Source organism: Copadichromis virginalis, linkage group LG15 (genome assembly GCF_057382275.1).
Source record: "Copadichromis virginalis isolate Kocher_CV1m ecotype Utaka linkage group LG15, C_Virginalis_male_GT1.1, whole genome shotgun sequence".
In the NCBI taxonomy this organism is placed as follows: domain Eukaryota; kingdom Metazoa; phylum Chordata; class Actinopteri; order Cichliformes; family Cichlidae; genus Copadichromis; species Copadichromis virginalis.
The window spans coordinates 10,455,155-10,468,612 of NC_140632.1; the positions used below are offsets into that span (position 1 = coordinate 10,455,155).

Below are 13,458 nucleotides of genomic sequence, written 5' to 3' on the forward strand. Positions count from 1 at the left end.
TGTGGTTGGAGGGACAGGGGGGAGGGGCCCGGTCGTATCGGAGGGGAGGGGAACGGATCTGGTAAGGGGATGAAGGGGAGGATGGGGAGAGCGTAAAGTGAGACTGCCTGCAGCGGCTCAGGCAGTCGAAGCTCAGACGTGAGCGCGGAGGTTAAGAGGAAGAGGAGGAGGAGGAGGGGGGAAAAAGCTAAACTAGAGGAAATGAAAGAAGAGGAATATCTAGAGAGGGAAGAAAATGTAAGGAGACAGTTGGACATCTCCTCCGTACGACTTCAGATTTCATAGGCGGCCAGGTTAATGCGACAGGATGGATGTAGGAGTGTGTGCTCCCTAAAAGTCTGCTCTCTCCTGACTGTGTTGGATGTAAATTGTATATCCCCCCTGACCTCAGGTGACGTCTTTGAATCCAGTACGGCCGAGTCGTCTCCAGCCCCGTCAGCAAACGGGGCGTCCGAGAAGAGCATGGTAACCCCGACTCCCACGCGACCCCGAACCACAGAGGACCTCTTCGCCGCCATTCACAGGTACGACGATGCACTCGTCTAATGTCCTTGTTGCCCTGCTCATTTTTAGAGCACTACAGCAACTTATTTTCTCCTCACCCACCTCGGCTCTGGATACATAATTTATTTCCCCGATCTAGTCCTGCTTCCTATTATTCCTACTTTTCTTTCCTCTCCACCTGCCCTCTCTGTCATTCCTGCTTTTCCAACATCCTCATAAACCACAGTGTCACCCTTGATTTGTGTTTTTCAGTCATCCCCCACTCTCTGCCCTCCACCTCTCAGTCATAACTTTATCCAGCATTATCCCATACAGAAGAGTACACATCTGTCAGAAAGCCGATCTCTGGCCAGTGAAGGGCTGTGAAGCATGAAGGCAATGGTTAATTTGTATACTAAGCGTTTGTGAGTGTAGTTAGATTACAATTGCTCATTTTTAGCAAGAAAAAAGAAAGAAGGGGAAAAAAAGGCTGTTGCTTTATCCATAATTTACTACCCAGGATTTCATTTTGCTGTATTTATGGTCCCCACGTCACGTGTGCATGTATCATTTATTGCGCTGCCTAATTAAACGTGAATATTGTGTAAGCGTGTGTGCGTTTGTAGTCAAGGCAGCATTTGTTTACCACTCTCCTCCTCCTCCATCTATCGCACCCTCACAGCGTGGGAGATATAGAATAATTTTGCAGATTTGGGAAGTGATGACCGTTTCCCAGCGGTGCTGTTAAAACTAAAGAAGATCCCTCAAACAAAAGAATGAACTAGCACAAATTCAATCTGCAAAAAGTGCCCTAAACTGTAAATTCAATCGAGAACTGTTCAAGGGTGGAAGCACCGGGTATTAACTGTAACACCCCTGTAATACCACCTGCCCAGTTCTTTTTGTTTTTATTTTCGTTCACCTTCACGTTCCCCCGTCCTTTCTCTCTCACTGTCTGTGAAATCAGAGTAATAAAAGCCTCGAGTTGAAATTCCTTCACAGCAGCGGCCGAAAACACAAGTTCGTTGTGAGAGAAATCCTCCAAACCGAATGTAATCCAGCCAGCAGAAAGAAATCGATCCATTGCAGCCATGCTTATATTGCCTCCTTGTTTACCTCTATAACTGGGATTGGCACCTGCGCTCTCTGTTTGGATGTGCACGCACGTGGGATTGTGCGTGAGAAAAGTCTTATGTAATGCTGATGGGCTAATGTGGAAAGGGAGCTCACAGCGGATGACGCTAGATGGAGGTTGAATTTAGGGCACAGACATATTTTGCAGCGTTAGATTCTCACACAAACCATTTCCATCCCTTCAGTCCTCCCTCGCACTTTTTTGACCTTCACACAGCGCTGTACATCCCCACAGGTTATTTGCCCTTTAGGGAAGATTTCCCTCCAACGATCTAATCTGAGGATTAAAGAATTTTGTCTCCCTTATCACAGAATGTGTAGTTGTAATTCCGTTAATCATGTTTCTCCTCTCTTCTTTCACTGTGCAGAGAGGGAATGGGTGCAGTGTTTCTAGAGAGGTGCGTAGTGGCAAGTAGCCCCTTTCCTTTAATTAGCGAGCCTTGTTTTCACCACCGCCACGCTGATGCTGCCTTGGGATTAGCAGCAGTAATCCCTCGGTGCAACCCGCCACCCCCGGTATCACAGACACGGATTAATAAGGCTGTTTTCGCCTCAAGCCCTAACGCCTCCTAATTCTGCCAGTTGCAGCTTTTATTGCCATGCTTTGGTGCAGGAGTTATCAACACTCAAGGATGAGTGGTGCAGCAGACTATGCTGATACCGACCACAACAACCACCAACCGCCTCCTGCTGAGAGGAGGCCGCCTCGTCCTCATGTGATTAAAACAGCTCTGGGCGCTTTCCTCAGTTTGTTTTGTGCCGCGTCTGAGCTTTCATGCAGCGTTGCAGCTTCTGCAGCTTCTGCTGTAAAACCTCACCGAATTTCTTTTAACCTGAAATGTGTAACTCTTCTTCTTCTGCTCCTTAGCCCTGGTTTGTTTCCGAGATACGCCGCCATGTTTGTTTGCTGGGGGCAGTGCTGACATATGGCAAATTTGGGACAAAGATTTGTGGAACGTGGGCAGCAGAGTTTTAAATGTAATCTTTTTTTTTAAGCTGCAGCACAAACATCAAAAAGAGTGGGCTTACATGTGTGAAATCCCGTGGATGAATAGTTAAATCTGAGCTCATTGCTCCCTGACAACACTGCCCCAGTAACTTAGTCCTGTATTTTGCTCTGTCGAGTCAGCATTTATTTGCCCTAAAATAATTTGATCAGCCGTGCTTCCGCTCGCTCACTCAGCAGAATTCCTCAAGACTATTTTAAAATCATCTTTTCTTCCACAGGTCAAAGCGCAAGGTCCTGGGTCGCAAGGAGTCCGAGGAAGACAAGACCCGGCCTGGGAGCCACTCGCAATCTCCACCCACCACCCCGACGAGCCTGTCTCCAGGGATGACGTCGTCGTTGCCCCGTCAGTCGGGATCCATCCAGCGCAATCTCCGCAAGTCCTCAACCAGCAGCGACACCTTCAAGGCACTTCTCCTGAAAAAGGGAAGCCGCTCTGAGACCAGTTTCAGGATGTCTGCTGCCGAAATGCTTCGTTCCACTGACCCACGCTCCCAGCGAACGCGCTCCGAATCGGCACTGGACTCCCCCACTGCTTCTCCCTCCTCACCGATGGCCCTGCACAGCCCGGCCGGTTCCCCGGGCCGGGGTAAGAGGGCAGCTGACGAGCGGGGCCGTTATGATGTCTTTACCCTGTCCTCGCCGACTTCGTCGCCCTTTTCAATGGGCGGATTTAAGTACGGGCGCTCTCGGACGCCGCCCTCAGCTGCCAGCAGCAAGTACAACGCCCGCAGCCGAATCCTCAGCAGCCCGATGACAGTAATCTGCGAGCGGGACGGGGAACTGGCTGAGAGCGAGTACGGAGACACGGCAGAAAGTCTGTCTCAGTCAGCAGCTCAGGCTGTCCCTGTGCTCAAAGACTCCAATGGCACTTTATCCGAAGAAAGCAGAAGTTAAAAGAGCAGGAGCCGCCCCTTAGCTTTGGGGAGCTGAACTTATTCGTTGTAACCAGGCAGGGAGCTGGAAGAGGAGCCCAACACAAGGCCCTCTAGAGACACCTTCCTGAGCTCCACCCCCGCCCCTCTGAGGGAGTGGACATGTCTGGTCCTGATGCGGGACCTGGATGCAGCTCCATCACGGACCGGACAGAGCGCAGTCTGAAGCAGAGAAGTGGACCTGCTCCAGCTTTTTAAGACTGCCATGATTCTCATTCTTTCCTTCGTTTGGTGATTCACCTTTTTTTGTTCAAAGAATAGTGTTTCTTTTAGACCTGGTGTTCCTAGTTTTGTTTGCCTTTTTTTTTTTTTTGTTTTCTTTCTAACTTCATCCCGCAGGAGTCCTTTTAGTTTCACCAAAGGACTAAAAGTTAAGATGGCAAACTTAAGTGAATTGAAGGAATGGAGAAGTCACTGACTGTTCGCTTAACTTTGCTGCTGTGGTGCTACGTAGCTAGGAGAGAGTGGAATGTAAAAGTGTGCGGGAGGCTCGCCTGTTTTCAGTTTCTGCTTTTCCTCTGCTGGCTGTGGGAAGTGTTTGAGAGCACCGTGGCTTGCAAGTGTCGGCTTCAAACAGCCAATCAATATGTGGAACGGGCGCGAGGACGTGGTACAGCAGGTGGCTCCGCGGTACAACTTCACCTACGGTTACCACTCTTTGATCGGTGGTTTTAGTTTGCAGAGCTGGTGTGTTCAGGGGTCCATAGGAAGTGCAGAGGGCTCAGTGCTGCCACCTAGTGACAGGGAACAGTGTGGAAAAATTGTTGGGGGATACGAAGGTTCAACCAAAACATCAAAATTACTCTCTGCAAAGGCTCATAAAAGTTAGTTTGTAGAATTTGCACTGTGCACAGTTTTTTTTTCTTGGTGAATTAAAAAAAAATGTTTTATTAAACCAATTACATCATGTCATGTCACGTGTTTGGAAGTTAAGTAAGAAATGATAACATTAGAGTAAAAGAATATTTTATTATCTTTTAGTGATCGTGTGGGTTACCAAAGAGCTTGAAAAATGAAACGGAGTTGGACGTGACAGCAATCCGATAGTCTGACACCCCCGTGCATACGCTCCGAGAAGATCCACCAGACCCTGTGGGGGCAGATTTCTAAATAATTTCTATAATGCTGTTGACCTTTCTGTTTATCCTTTTGCAGTTTTATATGGTTCTATATGTAAATAAATAGAGAATTGAGTTTTAAGTCACACTTGACCTATTTTCAAAGACTTTGTACATTTTTTTTAGAACCCTCTGTTTGCTGAAAGGGAGTGGTTTCCTTTTTCGTAGATTATTTATTTTCACATAGGAGGGCGTCGGTATGGTTTAACTGGTCAGAGTCAGCTGACGGGTGGTTGAGGCACAGGAAAGAGAGGTTAGGGGTTAACCAGAGAAATCAAAAAGCCACATTTAGCTGGCTGACCCCAGCGAGCCGTTATTCTGTTAAAGACGCATCAAAAAGATAATATCAATTTTAACCAGCCTTTAATCTGAAGTCATGCCACACTGGTGCTCATGGCTGAATAAACGTGGTGACAGTCGTGAGACTTCATAACCTCCTAACAGCCATAACAGCCTGTGTGTTAATCACCTGTGACCAAATAATGTGTCTCCCAGAGCCCACCAGGCTGTGATTGAGCGCTCCTGAAAGCATCTGTGCTTGTGAAAAGACAGAGAGGACAGAAGAAGTAGTGGGAGTGGAGCTGAAGGCAGGCTGCTAACGCTCTCGTGTATGTCTGTGTAATAAAAACAAGGTGATATTTAAAGAACGCATCTCTGTGTCATTTCTCTCTCTCTGTGTGTGTGTGTCTGTGTGTGTGTGTGTGTGTGTGTGTGTGTGTGTGTGTGTGTGTGTGTGTGTGTGTGTGTGTGTGTGCGCGTGTGAGAGATTCACGGCCATCTGCCTGCTCAACACCCCAAATCACAGCCTCATTAGCGCCGTCGCCATGGCACCCACACTCGTCCGTCATCTGGAAAACTCCCATTATTCACCCTGCTCCTTCTGCAGGGGTCATCACTTATATTCCTTCTGGACATCCTATTAGGACACACTAGGTTAGAGCCTCTCGCGTGACTCCCAGTTAGCGCTGAGCCATCCAGACAGGACGCTGCAACTTCTCAATATTCCTGCATCAACGTCCTGCAGAGAGACACCTATAAATACCATTGCGCCACTGGCCCATCAGTCTTCTCAGGGGAACAGAAACGCAGACAGTGTCTTAGTATTTTAAATGAAGCCCCGTCACCTCTGATTCAGCAGCCACCTGCCCTCTGACGCAGTGTCCATCTGGCTGCGAGACAGGAATCAATACGAACTCCCCGCAGCTATAATCACACTATTGACACTTCACCGCTTCCCCTCGTCTTTTTACATTCAAGACCACTCAATGGAGAGTGTTTATAAGTCATGGCAAATAAAGCAGGGCTGATCGCAGGGAGGCCAGGAATAGTAACCACATGTGTTTAGGCTGGAGAACAGAGTGCTGCTTCACTTATTAAACATCTAGCTTTTTTGCACTTGATTCCACACAGAAAGACTCCGGTCAGATGGGGGAATCAAACCAGGACCTTCTTGCTGTGAGGCAATAGTGCTAACCACCGTTTTCATGCTAATAATTTTCACATGGATTCAAATCCAGGTTGGGACCTTTCTGTGTGGAGTTGTTGGAGCGTGTTCTCTCCGGTTACTCTGGCTTCATCACAATCCAAAGACGTGCATGTTGGGTAATTTGGTTAGTCTAAACTGACCATAGGTGTGACTGAATGTGTTAGACCTATGTGTGTACCCCCACCTTTCGTCATATGACAGCTGGGATAGACTCCAGCACCTTCTCAAATCTGGATAAGTGAAAGAAAGGTGGATGGACTGATTTGGAGGGCATAAAATTTTACAATGTGAAAGTATTTAAAGATTCCAACAAGAATGCTATTTAAAAAAAAAGCATAATAGTAGAAGAAAGTGTTTTAATCAAGCTAAATACTTAGTTTATCCACTTTAACTCATAAGGGCTTAAACCACAGAAGAAAACAGTTTTTGGGGACCCACTTACAGCAGCTATGTAAACTCCCTTCACCCAAACCTTTCCAATACTGGTGTTTAGGTGTTTCTGTCTGAACTGTGTTAAACTCTAGCATTCATTCACCAGTCAGCTGAGCCAAAGTACTATAGTTAATGAATGGCAGGAGTTATATTAATCTCAAAGACAAAGAGTTCTTACATGTGCATTATGAGATATGAATACTACATCCACACAGTTTCTGTTGCGTCCATACTGAACAGTAAATTTCTCCAGTTAATCTCACCAGAAAATGAAAGTACTTTCACATCATCAGCTCTAGTCTCCGCCAGGCTGGAGGGGAGGAGATAAAATTAAAATACAAAACTGTGGTGTTTAGATTAAAACAGTGAGCCTCATTATACCGATCCCCTCCACAGCATGTTTCGCTTTGCTGAGCACGGCCAACGAGATCAATATGCGTGTGTGTATGCATGAACAGAGGATAAAAAAAATACATAATTTCTGCTGAGTGTGTGAACATGATATTGGGAACAATTCTGCCACAAATAAAATGAGTGACTCAGCAGACATCGGGCTGAGAGCGACGAGGGCGCGAGAGGAGACGTGAGGTGAGGTGAGGAAGGGCGAAGTGAGCCGCGGCTGACAAACGATCGATACGAGCGCCGAGGACGATCCAGATTTTATCTGTTACTGAACACGTGAAACTGGAATCTGTGACTGAAAAAGCCCAGCAGGAAATACAAATGACAAATACTTAAACGCACATTTATGATCCGAATAATGGTTTAATCATGAGTTATTGATTAGATAAGACAATTTACATTATGTAAACTTTCAAATTTCCCAATATTCTTATCAGTGCATTGCTCGTGCCATCATTCTTCATCCGAGTACTACTATGAGTAATAAACACACACACACACACACACACACACACACACACACACACACACTTAATGATTATATGAAGATATAAAAGAAAAAAGGCACATTTTTATTAGCTCTCTGTCAATATTAAACCAAAAATGGTCAGTCTGAGCAATTGAGCACAAAGCTGGTTAAACACACATTTATATTCATTGACAAAAATGACAGCTTATGAGACGTGTTGCGACGGGCCCAGCCATTCATCACAATGGATGCATATGCGGTCGCAGTGGCAGTAAGTGAGGCCTGAGAGCAGATAAACTGAGATTTACCGACGCTCGGCCGCTTGCCAGGCAGAGTCACCTTCCCAGAGCTGACTGACAACACAAACCTTCTGCTAAACTGTGCAGCTGATCTACAAAGTCAAAATATGTTTAATGCTTAATCCCTTGCACTTGATCCCTCTGGTCATAATGGATTTGATGCGATCCCTTTCTTAATGCGACTCAAATCCAAGTACCAGGAGACACATTTTCACAGGCTGAACTCGTGGCGTGTGCAAATATTATACTCCAAAGTTCAGTGAAAACAAATATGAGGCTTCTGCACTTTTAGATGCACTGATAATTTTTGTGTAGATTTATTTATTTATTTTTTTTATGGACTGCGAGTCCTCACTAAACTGCAAAAAACTATTTTTCCCCCCATTTTGACTGCTGATTCACGTAACTCTAACTGACAAAGCCTCACAGTTGCATCTAATAGCCGTCAGACTGCACTTTTACACACAGCGATGACTGGATTTATCTGTGTTTTAATGTCCATAAAGGCACTAGTATTATTTTAGGACTGACTTAAAAACCCAACTACGAACATTTCCTTTGCTTTCTTTGTTTCCTACACACAGTCCTGTCACATCAATATGCGAGTGTAAACAAGTAGCAGTTAGTTGCCATGTTATTTGAACATTTTTCACAGCAAAGGCTTCGACTTGACGTTGCAGGAAAAAGCAGCTGAAACTGTTTGTTTGAAATTGTGTTTCATGATTATGGGTTAACTGTTTTCACTAAGTCTTCCAACAAGACCTGCAGGAAAGACTATATATATATATATTCTGGTTTACTTTTGAAAGTCTCACATATTCTGAGTGCAGCCAGTGATCCTAAAATAGATATATTTATGGTGTCAGCATGACTTAAACAGATCTTTGTTGATGGAAACATCTGATGACACGGCAAATCTAAGCAGCGTCGCCTGAGTGACACGTGGCTGCTCTCACCTGCTAGTGTGGGAGTGTAAATGAAAAGCAAGAAGCTTCGTGTCCGTCGCACACAGGAAAGGTACACAGTGTGCTCCCACAGTGAGCCAGCCTACACTGCCCTCCCTGGACCCGGCTCACACTGTGAATGTTATCAGTCACATGGGTGCTGTCCCTGCCCTGTCAGGCGCAAACATCTGCTGTGAAAAAGGAGGTTAGCAACATGCACAATCAAAAGCCTAAAATTAGTGTATTTTGAAAATATTCATTAAAAAAATATATATATTTTTTTAATTAAGACGTACTTGTGGGGTTTTCTGTTAACATAAGAAACATTTTCTTGACTACTTGGCTCCACCTGCTGGTTATATTGCTTCACATGGCCGACAGGATCTCTAGTTGTCGTGTAATTAGTCTCCTTATCAAGTTTTTCAGTGAGTAATCAGTAACTTTTAGTGTAAGTAACAAATCTAACTTTTGTTTCTGGTCAAACAGAAATGTATCAAATCATCACATTTAAATTCCCTTCACTAACATTTTGATAGGATAGAGTGACCCAGGAACGCTCTACTGCTCCTCTTCGTTCTTGAGGATCCAAACCTCATTCCTGCGGTTGGTCAGTTTGAAAGGGCTGTCGTACCCGGCTACGTAGTACGGTTTCTCGATGTATTGGATTCCATCCCTCTTCAGACTTTCCATAAGCTTCAGCAGCTCTTCACGCTTCATGTTATCATTGGAGAAACCACCGTATGTCCTGGAGGAATAGACAAAAGATTGATTTCTTTCTTCTTCTTTTTTTTTTAAAGAAAAAAAAACTAAACCACTCATGGCTGATCACTGTATTTGTTTTGGACTTTCACAAAATAAACAATCCAAAGTCTAACCTGGCGGCTCTGTTTGTACCCTACCTGACATACACCGTCAACTCCTTCCTGTGCTCTATAAACACCTCGGGCTCGTTGGGCTCGGGTGGAGTGGCCTGATGCTCCTCTGGGATGTAGAAGGATACGGTGAACTGAGATTCACATGCAGGGCCGGCCCCGGGTTTCACGTAGCACGTCACGGGGGCCGTCATCTCCACTTTGGCCTCTATAGAACCAGCAAGAAAGGAGGTTCTTTTGTTGAAAAGAAAGAGTAGCCGCACATGCCAAACATGATGATGATGATGATGATAATAGGGCTGAAATATAACCAGCTTGTGTAAGATTTACAGATGTTAAATTTCCTAAACGAACTATCAGTCACCAGCTGGTGAATCGAAACTTTGGTGAATGGTGACAGCTGTACAGATGGTTGGGCTGTAACCACGATGTGCGCCAGATGAATGGGATTAAACGCCATGTTTACAGATCACAATCTCCTTATGCTGCTGACCTCAGGAGCCAGCAACACAAACAATATATATTCTCATAAATATTGCTGCAAACTGCTGAGCAAGGCAAAAGTAAGACAGGAGGAACTGTTGCAAAGTGCTGAGCAGGAACGAAAGTGCACTTTCTCCGACTTTTCCATCCATTGATGCCTTGGAACCCCAGTTCTCTGTAAATTTATTGTGCAACATTAAAATACTGCCATTGTGACGTGTAGGTTTTGTAACAGATTTGCCACAGCGCCACAAAATAAAACTCGCACAGCCTCAGCAACACAGGCTCAGCTTACCTTGCGTGAAGGTGATAGCAGTAACATGAAACTCACTGTTTTTATTGTTGCCTTGGATGTAGTTGAAGAGTCTACGGAAGCCAGTAGACAAGGCTGCTTCCAGCTGCATCCCGCTCACAGAGGTGCTCACCCACTTAGTGGGCTGGTAGGTGCGGATTTCATAGTCCTGTCCCTACCACACACAGGCGCACAATGAGGATGACAATTGATTATTAATGAGCAATTTTAAAAAATATCCAAGATTATGTATACAAAATACCTCGAAACTGTGAAAAAGACAATCCCATTTTTTCTTCAAATGTGTGTTACAACAAAAATATGACTCATTTAGCCACAAATCTAGAAAACTGGAGTTGTGTGAAAAAAATTGCTGTGTGAAAATTTCACACATTTCACCACTTGAAAATATTTAGCTCGTTATGAAATTAATAATGCAACAAAAAAAGGGCCGTTAATCAGTTACAAATCTTATATCAGACAAGACTTTCTCGAATTGGTCTTTATTCTTGTTTATATTTAGCACAAACATCTGGATGATCTACTGGATAAATTCAGCATCACAAGAACTAAAAAATCAAAAAGTGGAAATATGCATAACGCAGTGCACACACGACACAGGGGTTAATAGTTTAACCAAGTTTACTGTGGTTTCTTCTGCTGTCAACTGAACATCAAGCACTCATTTAATGCACATCACCCTGTTGTCCCGTGACAGTGGGGACAAGCTCAGACCAAAGGTCCAATATTCTGTTTTATGAGCTAAACTGCAGAGCACTTACCTTTTTCTCCTCTGCAGTGAATTTCGGATTCTGCAGACCAGTTGAGAACAACACTTGTCCCACAGCTTTCAGCATGACTGATGATCCAAACCTCCTTTTCCAAGGATAAGACAGAAGCAAACTCAGCTTTCCAGCCGCTGCAAAGTTAAACAATAATGTAAAACCGCGCATCTTAGGTTATTCAACAACTTCCTACAAATGCAATCGCTTTTTTTTCTTATTTCGGTGGACGTGTAGCTTTTTATCAAAACACAGCAAAATTATTTTTTTTACAGTAAAATAATAACATATAAAGATAGAAAAAGACATAATTACCAGTCAACTCGAGTGTTTGGTAACCGATGTCTGGGCGAACAAGGTGTGTGCTGTTAGGAGCGCTTGTTTTCGTAACATCTCTTCCTGTTACATAAATGCGCATTTTGATTGGCGGACCGATTGTCTTGTCACAATAGGACACGCCCCGAGTAAATACAAGCCTTCTCTTGGAAAGTTCAACTTCAGCTTGAATTTAAACCGGTTTGGCATGAATGTGTACACCCTTTCGTGGACGATCTGATTTCCTCGTGTCAGCATTGTTCCCACATCATCATAATTAATGTTGTTCCAGGTTCAACATTGCAAGTGACCAATCACCTTCTTGTGACGTCATTCCTTTGCGACTTCGAAATACCCGCCTTCGAGTATTTCGAAATACAAGTGAAGAAGCGTGAAACCGCCGCCTGTCCGCCGAATTTGAAGTCAATTTAGGATACTTTCCTTTAATAAACGGTAAGCATTATACATATGTTCCTCACTTGGCTTGCTGTTTGTTTGCTAGCGATAGGCTACTTGACGACAGCATTAGCTAACCAGTGTTCCCCAACTTTTTGGGTGTTTCGTGGCCCGGGGGTTGGGTCAGGCAAAATTGCAGTAGCTTCCCTGATCATTTTACAAACATAAGTGAAGAGAATCTGGACTAAAAGGCCTAGACTTATGGTTGTGTGCTGAATCTATGAATCAAACTATCACCTGGAAACATAATTAACTGGTCCATAGCTGTGAAACTGGACATGAGTTCTTGATTCTATGGAGATTAACAGTAATCCAGAAATTTACAAATTTGTCCTGGTACATCGCGTAAATGTTGTCCCTGGGACATCATGTAGAAGTTGCCCTGGGACATCGTGTAGATGTTGTCCCTGGGACATCGTGTAATTGTTGTCCCTGGGACATCGTGTAGATGTTGTCCCTGGGACATCGTGTAATTGTTGTCCCTGGGACATCGTGTAAATGTTGTCCCAGGGACATCGTGTAAATGTTGTCCCAGGGACATCGTGTGATAGCTTGTAAATAATGGAATGAAAATTATTGATTGTTATTAACTTGTGAAAAAGAAGTGTAACAAATCCACATGTTATGTTCTTACACCCTTACAGAAACTGTGACTCCTTCACAATGTCAGGTAAATGTCAACTCATGTTGAATAATCAACCAATCAAGCCTTTTATTATCACATGCAATGTTACACGTACAACTGCAATGAAAATTTCACCCCCTTCTGACCATACATATATTGCTTAAACATCACATTGGGAAGACAGGTCGGAAACAGTTAGGAAGGTCAGAAAACAATTTAATTAATAGATGAGGAGGAGAAAAAAGAACTACAACCAGACAAAGCTCCTAGAAGACTGAAATGGATGATGGTTGCAGCATGCAAAAAGAAAATGATATCTGTTGACTACAGCATATGCTTTCTCACAGATTACCTTGTGGGAGTAGCTGGACCAAACTCTATTGGTATTTCAAGTTTGAAATCCCTGTTTGACCAGACTAACATTTCAGATGAGGTACCTCTTGACATAAAAATCCTTTTATGTTGTCATAAAACTAATGTTAAATTCTGCTTTAAATACACTTTATTGTACAATTTACTTAATGAATCGTGTTCCTTAGTTCTGTTTTTATTTATATGTATTTATTTATTTGTTTTATAAGGTAATAGATGGCCTAATCTATTTGCAGTGTGAGGTATGTTGAAAAGCTTGTTTGATCATAATGACATAGCATGTTTACGTTTTTTGTAATGTACTTGAAAACATAGGTGTATTTATGTTATTTTTATAGAATTTCCCTCACATTTATCCAATACCAAGCCAAATCACTGGAAAAATTTTGGATGGGTCCACAAGAGCACAAAGTGCATACTTTTTGAAGGTATGACTTGGACTGTGGTAACTATGTTCTTATTACAAAGGGTTTATAAGTTGCCACTATAAACAAACAGCATTTTCCAAAATTGAAGCCTTGTCAGAAGAACCTGAAAAATACCTTTCTGAAAC

The 13,458-nt window shown here is 43.7% G+C and overlaps 2 protein-coding genes and 1 long non-coding RNA gene across 9 annotated transcripts in view; 2 read left to right on the plus strand and 1 right to left on the minus strand.

Moving 5' to 3' along the window:
• Nucleotides 1-5,323, plus strand: part of nhsl1b (NHS-like 1b) — a 101,423-nt gene extending 96,100 nt beyond the window's left edge. For 3 of the 5 annotated variants that reach the window (XM_085431843.1, XM_085431846.1, XM_085431845.1), the window contains 2 exons: nucleotides 392-524; nucleotides 2,845-5,323. In XM_085431843.1, the coding sequence (XP_085287969.1) occupies nucleotides 392-524; nucleotides 2,845-3,520 (809 nt within the window). In that variant the 3' untranslated portion in view covers nucleotides 3,521-5,323. Of the gene's footprint in view, nucleotides 1-391; nucleotides 525-1,985; nucleotides 2,016-2,844 lie in introns of all 5 variants that reach the window. The other 2 variants (XM_085431842.1, XM_085431844.1) reach the window with 1 other exon arrangement.
• Nucleotides 5,324-7,339: 2,016 nt separating this feature from the next.
• hebp2 (heme binding protein 2) lies at nucleotides 7,340-11,570 on the minus strand. Of its 2 annotated transcripts, none has more exons than XM_085431849.1 (5): nucleotides 11,453-11,570; nucleotides 11,138-11,274; nucleotides 10,395-10,524; nucleotides 9,608-9,788; nucleotides 7,340-9,453 (listed from the first exon to the last, which is right to left on the minus strand). In XM_085431849.1, the coding sequence occupies exons 1-5, from the start codon at nucleotides 11,553-11,555 to the stop codon at nucleotides 9,267-9,269; spliced, it is 738 nt and encodes a 245-aa protein (XP_085287975.1). In that variant the 5' UTR covers nucleotides 11,556-11,570; the 3' UTR covers nucleotides 7,340-9,266. The 2 variants fall into 2 exon arrangements, with proteins under 2 accessions (XP_085287975.1, XP_085287973.1); XM_085431847.1 differs by having other exon boundaries at nucleotides 10,395-10,530.
• A 142-nt stretch (nucleotides 11,571-11,712) lies between these two features.
• On the plus strand, nucleotides 11,713-13,333 carry LOC146691851 (uncharacterized). 2 transcript variants are annotated; one of them, XR_014915098.1, is made up of 4 exons: nucleotides 11,713-11,905; nucleotides 12,553-12,578; nucleotides 12,881-13,147; nucleotides 13,244-13,333. It is a non-coding gene; the product is annotated as an uncharacterized LOC146691851 (long non-coding RNA). The 2 variants fall into 2 exon arrangements; XR_014915097.1 differs by lacking the exons at nucleotides 11,713-11,905; nucleotides 12,553-12,578 and having other exon boundaries at nucleotides 12,585-13,147.
• The last annotated feature ends 125 nt before the right edge of the window (nucleotides 13,334-13,458 follow it).